General features: G+C 38.9%; 1 protein-coding gene and 1 long non-coding RNA gene across 3 annotated transcripts in view; one reads left to right on the top strand and one right to left on the bottom strand.

Moving 5' to 3' along the window:
• The window catches only part of LOC123880499 (potassium voltage-gated channel protein Shaker), a 181,210-nt gene that overhangs the window by 130,131 nt on the left and 28,358 nt on the right, over window positions 1–22,721 (top strand). For both annotated transcript variants that reach the window (XM_045928651.1, XM_045928652.1), the window contains exon 3: window positions 4,760–4,877. In XM_045928651.1, the coding sequence (XP_045784607.1) occupies window positions 4,760–4,877 (118 nt within the window). The remainder of the gene's footprint in view (window positions 1–4,759; window positions 4,878–22,721) is intronic.
• Window positions 6,826–21,761, bottom strand: LOC123880513. Its single transcript, XR_006799277.1, has 3 exons — window positions 21,751–21,761; window positions 17,319–17,324; window positions 6,826–6,995 (listed from the first exon to the last, which is right to left on the bottom strand). It is a non-coding gene; the product is annotated as an uncharacterized LOC123880513 (long non-coding RNA).

Below are 22,721 nucleotides of genomic sequence, written 5' to 3'. Positions count from 1 at the left end.
GGCTAGTTAAATTAGGTAAAGCAGTATGCGCGCGCGCATTGTTAACTGTCGGGGTTCGCACTTTGCACTGTTTAAACGCACGGCACCTCACAAGTCACATCACACACACACATCCTTGCGGCGCGAATAGATAAGTTTTTAACCGACTTCCAAAAAAGGAGGAGGTTCTCAATTCGTCGGGATCTTTTTTATTTTTTATTTTTTATGTATGTTCCCCGATTACTCAAAGACCCCTGGACCGATTTGAAAAATTTTTTTTTTGTTTGAAAGGGTATACTGTGCAGGTGGTCCCATATAAATTTGGTGAAGATCTGATGAATATCTTCGGAGATGGAGAACAGAACTCCTCAATGGATAAGAGCAAATTGCTCGCGATCACTGTAATAGCTTAGTAAACAGTAGGGTTTTAACTGGGTACAGTGGGGCCACTAAAAATTGTGAAATAAAAAATTTTCAAAAGAAAAATAAAACCGACTTCAAAAACCAAAAACACTAAAAAGTAGAAAATAATTTTTGTTTAGCTACACATGTAATGTACCTAGGTATGAAGTCGGGCGAGCTTCACTCTTGGATTTCTAATTTTGTTTTAATATGCTCGCTCGACTTCATACCTAGGTACATTACATGTGTAGCTAAACAAAAATTATTTTCTACTTTTTAGTGTTTTTGGTTTTTGAAGTCGGTTTTATTTTTCTTTTGAAAATTTTTTATTTTATATTCAAATAAACTTTTACAAGTGCTTTTGAATCGTCAAAGTAATTTACCACCGGTTCGGAATGCCGTTTTTACCGAGAAGAACCAGCAAAAAACTCGGTGGTTGCTCTTTTTAAATGTTTAAGAGTGAAGCCGCACGATACGTTGCGTTAGCGGTGCGGTGCCTGAGCGGTGGTTGCGCTGCACCATTCTAAGTACATAGAAATTACTGTGCGTTACGATGCGTTACGATGTCGTGCGGCGCAGCACCGCACGCGCAACGGACTTGGGACCAGAGAGATGAGGCGGCTAGGGGTGGTGCGTTGCGATGCCATACCACCATACTTTTTGCCGGAGCGGCAACTCAATCCCGAACAAAATAATGTCGGAATGCATGCAATAAATAAATTACTATGATAACAAAAGCAACGTGTATTCATGTGTTGCATATACTAATTTGCTGCAATATCGCTTTTTCTGTCGCGATGCATCCCACATTACTAGTGTAGGTATTTATTGTGAATTTCTGCTCGCAATGCGTTTACCAAACTCTTCTATTTTCGGAACAACCTTATTTTAGAGACTGGTTTAATTCTGTGTAGGTTATTGCAACGCAACATTCTTGCGAAATGTAATGCTTATCGAATTTGATACTGTTTTGTAAAATGCTACAAAGTAATTTATTATAGTATTACTTGGAAGTTCTAAGTTTATCACTACCCATAACATGCAGTGTGATTGTATATTGGTTTGTTGATTTTTGATTAAAATACTTTGCTCGTTGCATATCGGAACGACCGGTATACAAGTACTTAATCGCCCGTCGCATCCAAATACTCGCTCATAGCCCAGCGACATAATATGACCAACCCAACTACACACTGGCTTCTCGTTCATATAATCGTCGGTCCCACAAGCACCTTATGTTAACAATATATGTTATACCGCTGAGAGTTAGTATACATAATATATCCGCGGAAAGTTAATAGGTATATCTCTCTGTTACGTAATCCCATACAAATGATAGAGCCAAAAAAATCAGTGAGCGTCAACCATTTTTAGTCACCAACCAATCACAATATATGGTGAAAAAACACTCGAAATACAATTAAAAAGCAGTTTCGTTTGAGATTGGTTGGTGACTCAAAATGGTTAGCTCAAATTGTGATTTTGGGTCTATCATTTGTATGGGATTACGTCACAGAGAGAGCGGTATACTAACTTCTTTTCAGGGCTAGAGAATAGTTATAAAACAGAAGCAGAGTAAACTAGTATGAGGAAGCTCTCCGTTGTTTGATTCATCCGCTTGAGAATTAAGAGTATTCAATAAAAGGGTGACAAAGCAGACTTGAGAATAGTGTTTGTTGAGTAGGTAGCACAATTTAGAGTCATTACGCACGGTCAACTTGTTGCCCGGCAACTTAGTCGACAGGCAACTCATGTGAAAGCAACTAGGCTGGGTTATTTCATAGCCTACATTGAAGCCTGCCAATGTGGGTGAAGCCTCGACTTTTTGTTACATGTTTCATAACTGTCTAGAACTGTAACGGAAGTCATATTGAAAGCTCTTCAAATAACACAATCTGAGCACGTTCGCTCTCAATTTCCTCCCGCCACTGCAGCGAGCGCTGCGAAGAATTGTGAAGAGCTGGAAAAAATGAGAACAAAATTTTAAAGTTAAACAAGAAATTCACAAAAGTTTTCAAAAAACCCCGACTGCGGTATGCACTGCATCTCTTTCAGTCCGCACGCATGAAATCCGCCTTCTATTTTGGGAGGTTGGGGGTTCGAAACCGGGCATACATCTCTAACTTTTCGATGATAGCTATGGCAATTAAATATCACTGAAAACATAGTGAGAAAACCTGAATGTCTGAGAATTTTCCTTAATGTTCTCAAAGGTGAAGTCTGCCAATCTGCACTTGGCCCGCCCAAATTATGACCTAAGGCCTTTTCATCCCGAGCGGAGACCCGTGCTCAGTAGTGGGCTGGCCATAGCTGGTCATGATGGTAATGAAAAAAATTAAAAACAATATTTAGCAAGCTTTAAAAACAAAAACATTTTTCCAACCAATTCAAGGCACTAGAACGCGATCCCTTTTCTAACAAAAGCCATATATGATCTCTCAAATAGAAAAAAGCCGGTCAAGTGTGAGCCTCGCTCTTTTAGGGTTCCGTACATAATTACGAACATCATATTTTGGGTGCATGAAATATTTCTTTTCCGAGTTAGAATATCGCGATAAACTGTGAAAAAACCCCTCAAAAAATGTTCGTTTATTTTGGTCACAGCTTAAAAACTATCTTTATAAACATTTGTTTCCAGTATTTGTTATTTAAACATAGTATATGGTACATAATATACAAAAATTTCGTATTCCTAACTAATATAATTTTTGAGATAATGTTACAAAAATGATCTAAAATTGACAGCTTTGATGGCCCCCCATTTCCTTATTTTTTAAGATAAAATAAAAATATCTTCATACTCTACTCAATGAGTTATAGGTAAAAAATGATAATCACATGCTAGGGTAAAAAAAAATCCGGCCTCTTTTTCATGTAAGTACCTATGCGAGCTCCCCTGGCAAAAATTGAATTGAATTTCTAATTCAATATTTGATTTTGGGTCAACGTTCTACACCAAACAACTAAATTTCGTCAACGAGCTAGAGTCCTGTGACAGACAGACAGCAGAGTGGCATTAACAGGGCTCTCACCGTCACTCGTTTCCACTCGTTTCATACAATGCTCCATTTTTTACCCTTTGGTTACGGAACCCTAAAAACATACACATATCTATTCAATAGTAAAAACTGCGGCCTCTAGATGACTTCGTCACCACAATCTCCGCGATTGAAATGTACCGGGGAAATGGGTCACGGGATCTTTTCATGTATGGCACTTATTGCTTTTTAGTTGTTAATACAGCTGAAGCAGCGTTATGACCTAAAATAAAAACGTGCTTCTGAGATATTATATTCTCATTTAAAGCCTCGTTTGAACTATGAACCTTTGATTTCAAAACGTTTGTTTTCAAAAGGAAGTTGCCTTTGTCAAAAATAAATTAAATGTTGAACAGACGTTACTTTGCGGGATTCCATGAAAAACAAGCTTTTAATTTGCTATAATCAGCCAAAACAGACAATATGCAGCATTTTAAAATCTTTCAGGACACTAAACTTTGGTGCATTATAACGAATTAAGCTTTAAAAGTACCAAAATATGTTAAATGCTCGTCCTCTGTTAATTTTAAACTTAATAACTATTTTAAATTACCTATACATTAAACTAAAAAAGCACGCCGAATGTAAAGTGTGTATGACGTCACATTTCACTTTTTCATAAAAGATTTCAAGCAAGCTGCCATACTAAGCGCGCGTTTTGACATAGTTGGCAACATCTCTACAGTAATATGTGTACAGTAATATGTGTTTTCATTTTATTTCACCATTTATAAAAGCAGATTTAATGAAGGTTACATCTTTCTTGACGCCTCTGAGTAAATATTGTCTGAGCCGTCGCTTCTGTCCTGTGTATCGTTAGTACCTATGTTTTAGTTCGAAGTTAAAGGATTTAGACGCTCGAATTAAATAGGACTCTCAAAATAATCAAAACACTTAGAACCTATTTTTAAGTAATTTTTATCATTATTAGTATTACTGATTGCTGATACACTTTGAATTGAAGTCGCGTAACTTTTCCTAAATATATTTTCTAGGTCAGACTACATAATATGATTAGTTTCTCTTTCTGAGGACTCTGGTCGCTATTGCACATAGTTCTAGAAAGTTCAATTGATTTCTTAAGCATCATCCAAACCTGTGCGATCAAATCGACTACGAAGTAGGAATGTCTACCACGCGGCGATTGCCTCCCAGGATGTTCAATGACGCCATGCACTATACGTGCTGTTACCAGCACGTATAGATTCGCATCGTCGACGCTCCCGTTCCAATTAGATGTAAAATAAGTAAATTCTAAATAAATAAATCCAGCACTTTTGACGCGCAGGTGTGGCCGTAGCTTTATGCTGTTTATAACATGTTTCTGTGTTTTGTTGTAGGTCGCTGCCGAAATTGTGCAGTCAAGAAGAAGAACAGGGCCGGCCGCCTCAGGGCGGCGTAGTGACATTTGAACCGATACAACATGACCACGACTTCTGCGAGAGGGTCGTGATCAATGTAAGTACAATCATACAAACATACAATCACAGAACTCTTAACAGGGCTCTCTCCGTCACTTACTCCATACAATCGTATGGAGTAAGTGACGTAATCGTAGTTCCAATTTCATTTGAATATTAAGCAACCAAAGTCCATGAAACTTTGCAGACATATTCTAGAAACTAATATCTGTGTCTGTGGTGTTTTAGTTTTTCTAAAAATATGTAGTTTTAAAATTACAGTGGCTCCAAGATTTGTATGAGAATTTTTAAGACCATGTAACTTTGAAACCAAATATTTTAACAGAAATACATTAGTTTCTAAAATATGTCTGCAAAATTTCATGGACTTTGGTTGCTTAATATTCAAATGAAATTGGATCTACGTTTGTATGGAGCGAGTGAAGGAGAGACCCCTCTTAATGATTCATTTTACAAACCATACAGGGTGTAACCAGAACGCTAGCAAAAACTTCGCGTTATTATTACACTACCTTAAGACAATCCAATGCCAATAACCATTTGGCTTATCTTGTAGTTTTAGTGATTTAGTATTTTTCTAACCCGTAATGTATAGCGTGCAAAACTCGGGTCAATGCCCAACCTACGACGCGGCAGTTGACTCGACAACCCTTTTCGAAATTTCCTCAAAAAAGGTTTCACCACGTCAAAAACACCCCAACTAGCTTAGTTTTTTTGATATTAACAAGAGGTTTACCTCTACAAAGTTTGTTTTGCAGTTCGTTAACAAAAGTGATTCTTACCGTTTTACTTATTCTGTAGTACGGAACCCTTGGTGCGCGAGTCTGACTCGCGCTTGGCCTTTTTTTGTTTCTCCAGGTAACACACTTTCAAAGTTTCTCTTTCCCGTCTAAATCCCACAAAGTGCCGCTACGTGGGACGCACTATAACTTCATATCCAAGCGTTATTAGTTTGCAAGAAGTCGTTAAAACTTAACCTTATAAATGGGCTTTTGCACGCCAACTATACATTTTATTATACAATAATAAATATACTCGGAGATAGAAGTGAAGTTACAGATCTATTTAATGAAATATGCTACGGCTTATTATTGTAAAATATTGTTTTCAAGCGTAAAATATAGTTGATTGAAATGGCTAAGCTATATCGTAAATCCGATTGAGTATTCGTAAATACGAGTAGACTGCACATAAAATATAAAGATAGGCTTATATTATTACAATTTTTGTGATTTATGAAGACCGCATGACATGAAAATACAAGGCATGTAATATGAATACATATTATAGTCATCACCGATGTTTTTCTAAAGTTCTTGATAATTTATTTTGCGTTGCATAACTTGCAAGGAACAAGTTTAATCCATACTATAATCGGTCCATCCGTTTAACCGATTTTGACGAAATTTCGCGCAAAAATAGCTTGGATCTCAGGAATGGACATTGCTACTTTTTGTCCTGGTATATCAAAGAGTTCAGAATCATCACGAATCATCAGATCATCATTTCCAAATCCAACCGATAGGCATCCATTGCTGGACGTAGGTCTATTATAGGGGCTCCACATGCCACGGCCTTGCTCTGTCTGGATCCACTGCCTGCGACTCGTTTGATGTCGTCTATCCACCTAGTGGGGCTCTTCCAACGCTGCGCTTCCTGGCGTGAGAGCGCCATTCTTGTACCTTGTAGGGTTCAGAGTATCAACACTCTAACGGATTTAGACTAAGCTTTGCCAATACCGACTCGGTTACAGTTACAGCTTTGTTTTGAAAAGTTCCCTCAAAATTGCTTTCCGGGCAGTAAATGAAATATTAAACTGAGTGCCGAATGCGTATGCGCAGTTAAACTCGTCGATCGTGAACTGTTTATTAGCTCATGCTTTAATGCCAAAGCCCGCCCGGGTACTATAATGTTTCCAACTATAATTTATTTTTTACCCAACTACGGCGAAGCCAAAAGGAAGGGTTATGATTTTAAAGCAGTGTTCGTATGTATACTCGTATCTATGTATGTTCCACTGCAGCGCCTAAACTACTGAACCGATTTAGATGAATGAAGTGTCAATCGACTCGTTATTATAGACCGGGTGACATAGGCTACAATTTATACGAACAATATTAGTATGACAGATGTTACACCCAAAAAAAGTGGGGATCTCTGATTTTTTTTTGCTATACACATTACAGATGATGACATTAATAAACAAGTAATACAAGCCATAAGAAAGCGACGTGATTAGTCGAATTTAAAATGCTCATTTGTCTCCCACGTATATGACGCTATCGGGCTTATTATTTCTTGGTATATCTACAAATCAGCAGTCCCACCCTCTTAGGCGTAGTAGTCCCGTTGGCATCTTTCAGGTACGGAACCCTAAAAAAGCTTTTAAAATACCATTTACCTACCTATCCTGACCCGTTACCGCTCCGGATGCTTCCATTTCTGTTTATTTGTGCATGAAATTAAAGCTCGTAAGTAATAACATCGTACACTGAGTGCCCGTAGCCGCGTAGCCTGGCGCGTGCTCCGTTAATAACTGCATGCCGCTTATGTTATGCCTCCGAGCATTCTCATTATGTTACGAGATCCGGCATAGGGTTGACCTTCAGCGATCTTCCCAAGTGAAGCGTAGTTTAACCGACTCCACCAAAAGGAAGGCAATGTTTTTCGGGTTATAGTGCGCGACAGCTTGAGATGGCAATCGGGGTGGAGACGCCCCCGCACACCCGCACAGCCCCCGCGCTAACCCGCTGCGGTTGAGCGAGGGTGACGTGCAGGTGTGAGGGGCGTCCCTTCGCCTCATACCCCGATTGACATCTCAATTTGTCGCGTACAATATGTATGAACATAAGTACATGCAACCTTTACATTTATAAAATTCGTCTACTGTTATAAGTATATTAACCGCAACTTAGCAAATGTTGTTTAGGGCTGACTTTTCAATTGTCAAATAACTTTTGTCTGAAGAATTTTGAGGTTTTGACACTTTTTGTAAGCATAGAAAATCTAACAAAACTCCAAAATTCCTTATATAAAAGTTATTGGATGATTGAAAAAATCGGCTAATATGCAATGACAAAGTTGTGTAAAAGCACGGCAGTAGCTAGTTCAACTAATAATATCCCAACGATGTACCTAACTGCAATGTGACCTGCGAAGCATCAAGGGCGAACTTGTAATAGTTTACGGGAATTAATTACACGCCATTAGAGCGTATTGCGCGTTCCGGCTAATTGTACATGAAACAAACGTGTAGCGTATCGTAAACGGACGGCATAAAGGTGATCACATATTTATAAGGTGCAACACACTGGCAGTGCGGCGCAGTGTTTTCATAAAACGGAAAAGCCGTGCAGCTAAGCGTTATTTAGCATTCCGGTGCATAGAAACCGACCAAGGGTATGGAAATAAAACTGCCATACCCTTTCCATGTTAGCCCGCTACCATCTTCATCTTCACTTACCACCAGGTGAGATCGCAGTCAAAGGCTAAGTCGTATAGAAAAAAACTATGCTTTATTTACTTTGGCATAAGCTAAGCCCATGTCCGCCTTGAACTCATTGCGAATTGTTTTACGCGTATACGCCAGTACATTGAGTCCAGAAGGAACGTGCAACGCGCGAGCATTCATGTCGCCCCTTTTCCCTTGACATATGAACCCGCTCTGAAGTTCCCGCGAGGGAAGTCTCTAGCATCTCGACTTGCGAACGACGCGCAAAATACGCGCGAATCTAGAGTTTGGCGGATTTACGCGGCAATTTACGCGCGTATGATAAACTCGCGCGATGCTTGTGTTTGCGATGTATTGGCGTATAGCACCTCGACGCGCGTATGAATTCGTGGACCAATGCGGTCGTGGCTCGCGTTCATTGGATTAGCTACTGCGAACTGTTCCATTTCATGCCAGTGGAGAGCTAGGTTTTAGACAAGCATTCGCCTATAAACGTCTCTGTAGTACGAGTAAGTGTTCAAAATCAACATACATAGTTTATTATTAAAACGCTATAATATATGATTGTTTGATCTCTTAGCGGGCAACATTACTTAATTGCCATCTCTTTCTCAATAAGTAAGTATACTACGGCGAATAAATATATCCTTCCCATAATTTTGCTTGTTAATGAGCTTTTTGTTGCGTGCGGTGAATCCATCGCGTTGCAGAATGCGCGATCACTCTAATGCAGTGGCGACTCGCGCAGTTCATTGGATTACCGCGAACCGTTCCATTTCACGCCAGCGGAGAAGTAGGTTTTAGACACGCGTTCGCCTATAAACGTCTCACTAGTAAGTGTTCGGGAGGAAGTTTTGATTAGAGTGGGCGGGAGTGGCGAGATTAGCGTTAAGGCCGGCGCACATCTGACGAGGCGCAGCCAGTTCACGACAGTTATGAAACTTGAAAACGTCGAGGCTTCACCTACACGGGCAGGTGCCAAATGTAGGTAGGCTAGATAGGTTATGAAACGACAAGGTATCTATGATTTCACATAACCCCTAGCACAGTTCACGACAGAGGGAACTTCTAACAGAACATCGAGGCTAGACGTCAAATGTTAGTACATTTGACGCAGGTAGCCCTATTTTTCGTTGATTTTAACTTGTAATGCAATAAAAAACGGTCAAGTGCGAGTCGGACTCGCACACGAAGGGTTCCCAAGCATCGAACAATAAATAATCCTTGTTATGATGTAACCACAAATTCACGGTTTTCAGATAAAAATCTGAAGGCAAAAGCCTTTACTTGTGCTATAAGGGTTACACAGACACGAAATACAGACACACATAACGAAGTGATCCCCTAAAAGTTCCTCTTTCCTTTTGAGGTACGGAACACTATTAAACCTAAAAAGCGAATGATAAACAGAAGTTGCATTCCGTAGAATCAGCTGGTGGCCTACAAACATCAAGTCGCAATGCGGTCATGCAACATCGTCGCGTCGCCTGTTTGCAGTGTATTACACCTGCAGACTTAGGGTCAGCGCAAACTGATGGAGTGGAGTTTATTTTTTTTTGATTTAAAAAAAGATTGTGCCACAGCACTTTTGTGTGCTATATATTTCTTCAACAATTACCTATATAGTACGCAGAACTGAAACATAGTACAAAACTATTCTCTATATTTTTTTTGAAAATAAAATATGGCCTATGTCATTGGCATAATGTAGCTGTCTAGTGGTGAAACAATTTTTAGAATCGGTTCTGTAGTTCCAGAGTGAATTTTACCTCTTCATAATATCTATAATATAAAAATGAATCGCAAAATGTGTTGGTAAGCGCATAACTCAACAACGCCTGGACCAATTTGGCCAAATCTTTTTTTAAAATGTTCGTTGAAGTTCAAGGATGGTTTTTACGGCGAGAAAAATTAGAATTATTGCTGGAAAAACCCTAAAAATAGCCCTTACAAATCTTTTTGACAGGACGAAGTCTGTCGGGTCAGCTAGTTAGTATATAGATTAGCATTGCTGCTCGTAACATCAGTGAGTGATGTATCGGTTTGCTACTGACACTGGGAAGCGGGAACAAATTGGCACTAAATTGCTGCACTCCCAATTGATTCCTATTCTGCGTTAATTGCCTTGCAGCACTTGTGTGGGGCTGTGTGAAAGGGTTTGTTCCAACGTTTACTTTTTAACGTAAACCAAGCGCGTAGCGCGTAGTTATTCGTAGAAGTTGAGATTAAACCAAGTTAATCATAAGAATTCTATTGATTCGTTTCGATAAAATTTAAATGAAGTTTAAACTGTTTTAATCATAAGAATTCTATGGAGTCTCGTGAATAAATTGGTTTAATCTCCACTTAAATATTTGAATTTGCTTCAAACAACTGAGCGACCACCTTAAGTTTATCCTAAGAAACCTCCAATAATTACGTGATTAATTATTACGTGAACACGACCCTCACAATGAGATTTACGGCGCAGAGAGATAGAGAGAGAATGATAACTTGTTCAATTTGCTTAATTATAGCTATGGCTCAAACTCTAATTCACAAAAATTTAATATTTGACAGATAAGACAATATTTGTTGATTCATGATCAGACGAGAGCTCTCTAGTTCTCTCTGGCATTGGTGTGGCCACGTTGTGACTACATAATGTATCAATCGATTGTTTAAGCGATGGCGACCTGAATTGGTAACCGGATAAGTAAGTGACCTGAAAATATGTGAACCTATGCAGCCTTACTTTAATCTTTGTTTGCTCAGTGCTAATAACACGATTTCTTTAAATACATGCTCAATGACCATAGCAGTGTTTCTTAACAGGTGGGCCTTAAATGGATATGAGCAAGACGAAAATTATGTCTTATGCTCATGTCCCGCCCCATCCAGTACCTAATCGGTCTTGAGCCACGGACTTGCGCCGGCTGAATCCAGCGTCTCCCTGCGACTCGTTTGATGTGGTCTCTCCACGTAGTGCGGGGTCTTCTACTGCGCGTATTCCGGTGCGAGGTCGCCATTTTAGCCCAAAGTCTATCGAATTATAGGGCTCCGTACCTCAAAAGGATTATAGAATCACTTTGTTGTATGTCTGTCTGTCTGTATCATAATAGTTTTTGATTTATCGAGCAAAAGGACGAAAAAATACCTGAGTAGGTACGGAACCCTCGTTGCGCGAGTCTGACTCGCACTTGGCTGGTTTTTAGAGTTACCTTGAGCATTTACCTAGAATTATTTTATTTATACTATAGACTTTATATTTAGAATAAGTTTCTTATTTTAAATAAACTAGTAAAGTGAAATCCCATCTTTACCGCTCGAGACTTAAGTAGGTATAACTTGAGAAAGCTTCTTGTTAAGTGATACATGATACTAGCTGGAGAGATCCGATTCTAATTTATTTGATACCCACGCCAACATTTTTAGGGTTCTGTACCGTTAGTACAACATTGAACACCGCATACATGGTTAATAGTATCGACTACTCCCGACTGCCAAGGTTAACGTATTATTTCATAGTACGAGCTAGTCCAAACGGACAGTTTTCGACAGAACGACGATACTAACATGTGGAAACGTAGGTCCAACTTTTGTCTCACTTACACATTCACAAAAAAGTGGGACAGATATACGCTGCCATTTTGTCTAATTTGGCATATATTATTTCGTTTTTTGACGCTATTGACAGATGATTAACAGCGTGACAGTGACAGTCAAGCGACACCCACCGCCACACTCTATGGTATGTTTGTCTATGGTAATTCATCTATATTCACTCTGAAATCACTAAAACACTGGTATCCAAAGCCAAATTTTCGTCAGATTAAAAAAAGTTACCGTTCTGTTGTCTGTTAAAGTGAAAATAAATAAAAACAAACTGAATGAAAGGAATTTAATATACAGGATATACAGTAAAGGCCCCCCGACAAGTAAAGGTTACAGTAACTAGAAAAGACTAGAGATATAACTATCTACATACCTTGATTTGAATTAGGCAAGCAAGTGGTCAGGTTTCAAGAGTATCTAGCCACCTATAGTGAAATCATAACTTCATTATTATTTTGTACCTACTTAAATAACTAGTTATATTCAGCCAATTGAAACTTATTAGCTCTTTTCTAGTTACTTGTAACCTTCACTTGTCAGGGCTGTTATAAATTTTTAAATGTTTATGCTTAGTAACTTACAAATATGCAGAATCAGGACATTGAGTTTAAGCTGTATGTCAGAATAAAGTGTATCTGTTTGTCTGTCTGCTAGCTTTTTACAGCCCACCTGTTCAACCAATTTTGACGAAAGGTACAAAGTTCTTGTATGGCGGATCTTCTTCGCGGAGATGGACATTGCTGATGTTTTATTACAGAAAATAAAACAGTTCCTATGGGATAAATCCGTGCAAATTAAGTTGTCATTATTATCATTTATTTGGTATGGAGTATTTGGTGTCATACTGGACTACATAGGCTAGGTATCCTGGAAATCAAGGAGTTAGCACTGGATTTTTAAAACTTAAAAGGGCATCATGTAGTTATTAAATATTATAAATAACACTAAGACTACTATCTATCTTAGTAGATAAATAGTAAAATAAGAAGAATATTACCTAATTGTCTAATTAGCAATTTAGAAAATTAAAGATCAATAATTCCTTTTTCAGTGAAACCTGAGCTTGAAAGCCTGTGGATTAGTGCCTAATCCACTTTGCTAGAAGACTGCATTGTGGTGTTCCTGCATTAAGACTACACTCTACAGAATAAGCTCCCATAAGCTGTCAGTGCAGTAACACTCCTGTATAATTTTGTAATAATATAAAAATTTAAAATTAAATAAATTGTTTTTTATAGCTAGAACCAGCAAGAAACTCGACGATTGCTCATTTCAAAGATTTGATATACTGAATGAGTTATTGGTTAGGTTAGAGAGCTGTGGCAGGCATGCCAGTCTTCATTGTTATTTTTTATTGAGCCATACAAATAAAAAAATTTAAGTCTGTATGTTACTGTAGTAATCGTTAAGCTATAAGTAATCAATTTGGTGTGCTAATCTTTGAATTGACAGAACCAATTTAGATGAGACTTTCACAAGCAGTTGGGACTTGGGGTGAGACGCAATCTTTAAACTAGAATGACAGGTTCTAAATCTAGTGCTGTCCTTTTCCGTAGAGCAGGGAGCATTACAAAAGGAATAGCATTGAAACCTGTCGCTTTAATTTAGTTTTGAACATAGATTTCTGGCTATCCAGGCAGGCAAATTCCAGGATACCTTTTAACTATGCAAATGGTTACTTATCTAAACCCTAAGAACTTTTATTTTTAAAATGAAATAAAACAAATTAAAACAATAAAGATTTAATGACTATTACTTAAAGATCTATACCTCACACCTGAAATAATATTAATACCTAGATACTTTTAGATACCTAGGTATTAGGTACCAATAGGTGCATAAATAAGTAGGTACCATACACCTGTATAATTAAATTACATAAGATGTATTTAAGCACCTACATCATAAACAGTTCTTAATATATGTATAGGTATTCTACAAGATTGATGACCTCGGGTTAGTCTTGAATTGAGTTAGGTAGGTACTTGGGATCAGGGAGGCAGGCATCATAATCTGGTAATAATACTGGTGATCTGCAACCTGAAAAAAAAAATTGATTCAGAAAATATTTAATATAAGCTACATAAAATTACATAGGGAGGTTCATTTAACACAACATTTCACTAACTTATGCTACGCTTATGCCATGTTAGGTAGGTAGGTACTTGCTTGTCTGAGTGGATGCAAGCTGGTGTGGCTCATCATCAATGAATGCAAGGAATGGTAGGTGTTATAGGTACTGTTTGCAATTGTATAAGTATACCTACCTACTTCACCTCTGTGAGGTAATAAGTTTGAAGAACATGTACTGAGTGTTTAGGTACCTACCTAGGTGAATACTTTTAAACAACTACCCAGCTGTGCAACAAGCCAACTCACTATGGCTTTGCACAAGTACCTACCTAGGTAACTATTCTGGTGGAATTTTAATAGATTAATTTTATGATAGGTAGTACCTACTTTCTATAAGTGAATCCAATCATGGCAAAATGTTCCAGGTAAGTAAATGATGGTAAAAACAACTGCAATGAAGAAATTTAAATAGAATAGAACTAAATATTCTGATAAAGAGACAAGTACTAATGAATCTATCACTCAGGAATTGAAAAAACAGAGTAACACCTAAGTACCTACCTGCTTATACTTGGAGTCACACGTATTATGTACCTACTATAAGGCTTAGAATAATATTATGTAGATATAGGTAGGTAGCGTACCTACCTATTGTGCATAGACTTTCTTAACTTAGCCTCAATGGTGAGGGTGATATGGTAGGTACTCTTTGTGGTCGATCTTCTAACATTACAATTATTCTACCATTAGCATTTATCATTTAGCATTATTAAATGCATTCTGCGAGCCGATGGCTATCGCTGCACAAAATGGATCGTTCGAGATGCACTTTTATCATTTCAGTCTACGGACGTCTGTCGTCTAGGTAGGTAGGTACTTCTAAATGTAGGGTTTTTCAAAGAGGTTCACCACACCCAGCCTTGAGGCTTCCTGTGCCCTCATCCAGTCACTTAACATTACTCTGTAATATCGCCAGTCAATGACACGGTATCCCACACTACACTTAGGTAGGTTCCTGAGGTACGCTGTGCTTGTACCCAATCTCCGCCCAATACGACAGGCATGGATTGTTCATTGCCACTTCAACTTGCTGGTGGTTTGGGCTATGTTAGAACTTTTCTTTGACGGATGCACTATGTACATCACAAATAACGCCGCTGAGTCAAATTTAGTTACACAACCACGACGGTTAGCTTTCACAGTCTGCTTGATCATTCTCCTCGCCTCCCGTGGGCAAATTAAGGCCCAGGGACTTATAAAATTTCATCATTTTGTTTATTTATCACTGCTCTCAAGCTTCTCTCACTGAGTATTTTTTGGTGAGTTACAATTCGACCACCGACTCGTAAACTTACGCGAAAATGACGTCATTTACTAGTTTTAGCGTGTCAAATTGGTGTCAAACGATGAACTCGTGGTTCGGATTTGCTGGTATTGATGTGGTATTGGTATTCGTGTCGACGAAAACGGCTGCCATTCTCGATGGTGACGTATTAATGTGGTATTTGGTATGGTAAAGTAAAAGATATACTCGCATTTGCTCGATCAACTTTAGTTCGTAATGTTTCCGCCTGTGTCGCTGGCTGTAGATGTATGAAAAAACTCGTTTTCGAGTTTAGTATTTTAAAAACTGTGAAATCTTATACTAGCCATACTGTACCCGAACGGGATCCCATTATTGAACCTCTGCTATTTGTCCGTCTGTCCGGGCTGTATCTCGTGAACTAATAAGTAGAGAAACTACTGTTCGATGTTCGTCATGTTATATGATTAATCAATCACGCACACTGTGTTTTTACGTGCACATACCCAAAAAACATTGCCTTCCTTTTGGTGGAGTCGGTTAAACTACGCTTCACTTGGGAAGATCGCTGAAGGTCAACCCTATGCCGGATCTCGTAACATAATGAGAATGCTCGGAGGCATAACATAAGCGGCATGCAGTTATTAACGGAGCACGCGCCAGGCTACGCGGCTACGGGCACTCAGTGTACGATGTTATTACCTACGAGCTTTAATTTCATGCACAAATAAACAGAAATGGAAGCATTCGGAGTGGAAGCGGGCCGGGATGGGTGGGCAGATAGTATATTTAAAAAGCTTTTCTATAGGGTTCCCCACCCGAAGGTTGCCAATGGAACACTGTTACGAGGTCTCTACTGTCCATTTGTCTGTCTGCCAGCTGAATCTCATGAATCTCATAATAGGTATTGAGTTGACATTATCAGTGTGTATTTCTATTGCCGCTATAACAATAAATAATAAGACCATGATGGAGAATTAAAAAAAAATCTTACACGATGGTACGGAACCCTTCGTATGCGAATCTGACTCGCACTTGTCCAGTTTTTTAAAACACTTTTCCCACAGTCTTTCGGGTCAGAAAACATAACGTCATAAGTATATGTCCACGCAGATCAAAGTAAATACGTAAGACAAGTAAACAAATCACGAAGACAGCAAAATTTAGGTAGCGACCCAATAACATCACAAAATTAATATATCGTAAAACTGGGTCGCTTTGGAATATATTATACAGGGTGCGAATCTGGGAGCGGTCAGTGAGGTAAAACAAACAACAATCATCACCGCCTAACACCACCAGAAGTTCGCCCCGAACTAATAAAGTTGCCTTCAAACTACGGAAATATAATATAATATATAAATATCGCTCACCTTACTTTTAAATGTCACTGCTCACACTTAGATGTAATATTATTACATCTACCAGTGTGAACAGTGACATTTAAAAGTAAGGTGAGCGATATTTATGTATTATACTTATTATATTCCGTAGTTTGAAACCAACTTAAAGCGCACTTTGACTTTGACACAGACAGAGTGATCTAGATTGAGGGAACTCTCGGTATGATCCTGAATTCTCTTTTTTTTACTCAGATACAAGGTAACCCTTGACTGCAATCTCACCTGGTGGTAAGTGATGAAGTCTAAGATGAAATCAGGCTAACCTGCAAGGTATGGTAGTTTTTATTAAACCCATACCCTTTGGTTTCTACATGGCATCGTACCGGAACGCTTAATCGCTTGACGGCACAGCTTTGCCGATAGGGTGTTAACTAGCCACGGCCGAAGCCATTTTTTGACAAGATTCCTAACTGTCGTGAACTGTGGAGCAGACTTCAAACGAGATATCGGTATATCGCTGAAATAAATCTGTCTCATTTTAACCGAAACTTAAGTCTGAGCAAAGTCAAAGTACCCACCCTTTTAACAAATTTCACGACATCTAAAAAACTTGTAACAAAACCTCGAGGCTTGACCTACACTGTAGGCGTCAAATGTAGGCTAAGAAACATGACTAGGTATGTGACATGGGTCGTCGGGGCAAAGAAATTCCACTTCCCACTAATAAAGGCGGAAGTTTGTGTGTATGTTTGTTACTTTTTCACGCAAAAACTGCTGAACGGATTTGGCTAAAATTTTAATTATACCCTGGATTAACATATAGGCTACTTTTTATTTTCTAAAATCAAAGAGTTCCCACGGGATTTTAAAAAAAACCTATTTCCACGCGAACGACGTCGCGGGTATCAGCTAGTGCCCAATATTTGACAGATGTCTATGAAGGATCAAACCGAGAACTCATTCACTCTAGTTGTAGTTACCCACACACATGCGTGTGCGGACAGACTGGTGTTCCGGTAGTAGTAACAGGGAATCAAATCATGGAGTCTTAGCAGTGTGTTTGTACCTTGTTAACCTTCGTCAAACAATCTTCCGCTAACCGCCCGTAAAATCCCACCCTGTATAACATCAGACACGATCAGCTGACCAGACTCCGCGTTTTCTGCCACGTCTGTTTTGCGTTGATTACGCCAGCTGTTATTATACTCTATCCACAGAGAGATATTAGTATAGGGCTCTCTCTGTTACATAATCCCATACAGATGACAAAGACAAAAACTCAGTGGGCGTTACCCATTTTGAAACACCAACCAATTCAAACGAAACTGTTTTCGAATTGAATTCTGAATGTTTTTATAATATAGGCTCGAATAATACAAAAAACATAGTTCTTCCGATCTCGACATGCACGTCTGACTTTTGGAGGACATTTTAAGAGTTCCATCCTTAACTTTACAGTAGCATGTACCCTGGAGACAAAGAGCATGCCTTTTACTCGTTACCCGGGTAAGCAACGGGAATGTTCTTGGAAGGGAATTTAAAAAGTAAATCTCTCACGCAGATGAAGTAACGAGCAAAAGCGAGTGTTATTTAAGCTCTCAAAACTAGGCCACACCGTCCCTTATCTTTAGCACTGACATAATTTTTATAGGTACTCGTAGTACTTCACAAAATCATCAAAGTCAGTCGCGTAAAAATTGAAGGGCCCGTACCTACCACAGAATTCTATATCAGGTAATAGAAATGGCATGTGCTGTTTTTAATAATGACATATGGTTGCCAATAATTGATAGCCCTTCTCAAGTTGTACATGCGGAATAATTGACGCCCACATTTGAAGTAAATTAATAACTTCAGAAACTGTGTCATTTCAAATAAAAATGTATTCTGTGAAACTGTCAAATTAATATGATACTGAACATCAAGTTGTAAGCTTAAAAATTATGTGCGTGTCTTGTGCGTTGTCCGTAGAGACGTTTTTTAATATCAGACACAAGCAGATTATTTACACCTGGTCATGAAGAGCTAATAGGGAAGTAAGAAATCTTGCGACATTGCTCGAAGATAACGAGCATAGGGCACGTTCACATTGTGTCCAAATTGTCAGTCTTAACTGTCTCGCGTGCTGTGCGGACATTGTGTCTTTTAAGCGCAGTTTTTGATTTTAGATACGTTGACTTGGCTTGTCACTTTACCACTAATACAATTATGAATTATTATCGATATTTTGACCCCGTGACATGATTTGTCACGACGGACGGGGCTGCAGTGTTACGAGAGATGAAGTTCGAGCTGTCATGTCAAACCCGCTACCCGCTTTCTTGTTTATTTACCCGTTATTGACATTATTATAAATCGTTAAACCACGAAGTGAGCCCAAAATAATCACTTCTATATAAATTTTAAATTCTATGGCTCATTGGGGACTTAAGCGCACAAAAACGACTCTGGACGCCCTCAATTTTGTGGGGCCGGCGCGTCTAAAAACCCAAATATAGACGCCTTAAAATACCGGGCTATAAATAATTGAACTTGGGTGTTTCGCTGTACTGTGGATGCTCTGCGGCTCTCAAGCTGAATCTCAGCGTGACGACACTGCGCATGTTACTGCCAAAACACTGGGCCCACTCGATAGTGAGATTACGCTCATCACTGCCCATTATTATAAATGCGGAAATGTGTTTGTTTATTGGTTTGTTCTGATATTGCCCTTCAAACACTTTTTTTTTTTTTTGATTAAAATAAGTAAGATTGCAGACAAGCAAGCCCTTGACTGCAATGTCACCTGGTGGTAAGTGATGATGCAGTCTAAGATGGAAGCGGGCTAACCTGGAAGGGGGTATGGCACTTTTCACTAAATCCATACTCTTTTGGTTTTTACACGGCATCGTACCGGAACGATAAATCGCTTGGCGGCACGGCTTTGCCGGTAGCGTTTACTCACTCTAGTTCACTCTGCTTATAGCGACGAACAGACGGGTATAATCACCTCGTTTTCTATTCGTTATCCACGACTCACGAGTCGTATATTTAGACGCGCATCGTCGTATACAAATAAATTTATTGGACCATTTTTTTGTGAACGCGAGCAGTGAGTGTTTACAGAATGTCGTAATTATAAACATACACAAAAATTTAACGAGGAAATAAATAAATGCTACTTCTTAACGGCTTCACTCGCTTCACTCGTTAGTATTCCTTGCCGAGGGCAGGATTGGGGTATAAATCGGATCAAACGAGTCGCATTATCGCCCTGTGGAGATTGGCACATAGAATTTATGTATCGAATTTAGTCACAGGCGAGACTATCGCCGCAATTCTCTGGAGATACGCCTTAGTATGGTTAAGTATGGTCATTTGAAATCATTAAACTAACAACCGCAAAGTTTCTTGCTGGTTCTCTCAATAGGAAGGACATTTTGTAAAATATGATTTAAAAAATTGTATTAATAATAACAACCGGACTCGCACACCGAAGGGTTCCGTATCATCATACGAGCTATTAAATATGTAGCAGTACCAGATTTTTTATAAAGAATATTCTCCCCTTTCCCCTCCAATTAAGCGTAAAGCTTGTACCAGGACTGGGTACGACCATAGTGCAACGGGTGGGGTTTGAAACGCCGACCTTTCGGAAGTCAGTCCGCTCCTCAACCGTTGAGCTATCGGGGCTTTAAATTCACAAATTTTAAACTTTGTCATCTTGATTATTTGTTGTTATAGCGGCAATAGAAATCCACACTGTATGTGTGAAAATTTCAGTTCTCTACCTATTAGGTACGGTTCATGAGATAAACTCCGCTGACAGACAGACGGTTGGGCGGAAAGATGGACGGACAGCGGAGGCTAAGGCTGTGGCCTGTGATCTATAGAGCGCACTTTGACATTGCTCAGACTGAAGCTTAAAGTTAAAACGAGACCGCTTTATGTCAGCAGTAACGCTGTCTCGTTTCAACAATGTCTTAAGACTAAGCAAAGTCAAAGTGCTCTCTATAGATCTCGTCCTTAGTGATAGGGTCCCATTAGGGTCTGTCGGATTTAGGTGGAACCAAAGAAATGAATAAATGTATATAAAGATGTATATAAGGATATATGAAACGCGCATGGTGGTCATACTACGTCACATGCACACAGAATAATAAAATTTAAAGCCAGGAACTATTCGCGGTCAGTTTTACTGCGGTACTGTCGGCATATTAATCTATACGTATAATAAAACGGTGATTAAGGAGACTAGATAACAATATGTAGGTAGGTAGTATAAAAATATATTTATAACAACGTACGGTGACATAAAATTTTAACGCAATAATGTTTGCTTTGGCTGTGTTTTTTGTTATTAAGGAAAGCCAACAGTTATGCACTACATGGCAAGTTTTCCTTGGGTAACATGATAAATGTACAATCTATTGAAGGCTGTCACAGCATGTGCAAGTTTTACATCAATATATACAGGTGTAACTAGAATGCTAGCAAAAACGAAAACAGGTAAATACTAGTACTGATGATTACCTACTCATAAGATACAATAAAGAAAAAAACTACTTTTTTTTTAATCCTGTATTTTTAAAAGTTCACAATATATTGCAAATAAAACATCTGAATGACTCTAGAGGTCATCGAACGTTCCGTAAACAGGTCATTCGAAGAATAATAGCTCGTCGTAGGTGGGGCATTGCCCCGATTTTGCATGCTATACAATGCGGGTTTGAAAAATACTAGATCACTAAAACTAAAAGATGAAGCAAACGGTTATTGGCATTGGATTGTGTTTAGGTATCATAACACTAAGTTTCGCTAGCGTTCTGGTTACATTCTGTATATATTTTTTTTTAAATAAAAATAGCAAGCAAACGAGCAAGCGGGTCACCTGATGTTAAGTGAATCTTAGAGGAGCGATAGAGCACAGCGCAGCTGCAATGTTGATTGGTCACTCTTAAGGTCACGGGCGAAAGCTAGTTCAGTTATGAAATCTCTTCATAAAAGCGTTGCTGGACCATCGGTTACGGTACGCACCGCGCGCCCTTGGTAAACACACAATAAAATTTATTTTTGGAGCGGTCCATTGCCAAACGCAGCGCACCGCCGCCGAAAGAAATACGCGGTCCCGGAGTAACGGTGAGCTTGCGCTGTAAATCGGCCACACGCGAGTCACACTCGCGCGCCGAGGGTTCCGTACTCGGGTATTTTTTCCGACATTTTGCTTGCACGACTAATCAAAAAGTATTATGCATAAAAATAAATAAAAATCTGTTTTAGAATGTACAGGTAACGTCCTTTCATATGATAACCCACTCATTATAGTTATCTTACTTTGAAAATTGGAAATACTAAATTATTTGTTCATGAACGATTTTCAATTATTTTGTGATGTAAGCACAAATTGACGGTTTTCGGATTTTTCCCTTTACTTGTGCTATTAGAGCTACCTAACTGCCAAATTTCATGATTCTAGGTTAACGAGACAGACACGACAGACGGACAGACATACAGACAGTCAGATAGATAAACAACAAAGCGAAAGTGAGGCATCTCTCTGCCTAGTAGTCCGAAATCAAAAATGCAGCAACAGCGCAATTTCGTCTAAAGTATTACGTAGCTGAAAAAATAAATTCTTCGGAAAAATAGCGAGAAATTAATGTCTAAGTGCACTTAATAACACTCCCTGATAATTGAGCCAGAAGCAATTCGCTTGGACTCCTTGAGAGTGCTTCGTTAAAACTTACTCGTTAACGCCTTTTCAAATTACGAGAAGTAATTTCGGAGGCTGCACTCACGAGGTTAATTATGGTCAAAGGTGAAAAGGCTGTGGAAAGCGGACGGAGCTTTTTCTTTAGGGTTCCGTATTTCAAAAGGAAAAACAGAACTGTAAGGGTTCCGTTTTTCCTTTTGAGGTACGTACCTACAATGTGATCATATAAGGCTTATAGGATCACATTGTTGTCCATCTGTCCATGTGTCCGTCCATCTGTCTGTCGTGTCTGTCAAGAAAACCAATAGAATACTTCCCGTTGATATAGAATTTATACCTATTTGACCTAGAAGAAATTCGGCAGGTAAGTACTTCTAGCACAAGTAAAGGAAAAAAATCCGAAAACCGTTAATTTGTGGCTACTA

Source organism: Maniola jurtina, chromosome Z (assembly GCF_905333055.1).
Source record: "Maniola jurtina chromosome Z, ilManJurt1.1, whole genome shotgun sequence".
NCBI classification, from domain to species: Eukaryota; Metazoa; Arthropoda; class Insecta; order Lepidoptera; family Nymphalidae; genus Maniola; species Maniola jurtina.
Note: the sequence above shows the minus strand (reverse complement) of the source record. Positions and strands in the feature narration are given on the sequence as shown.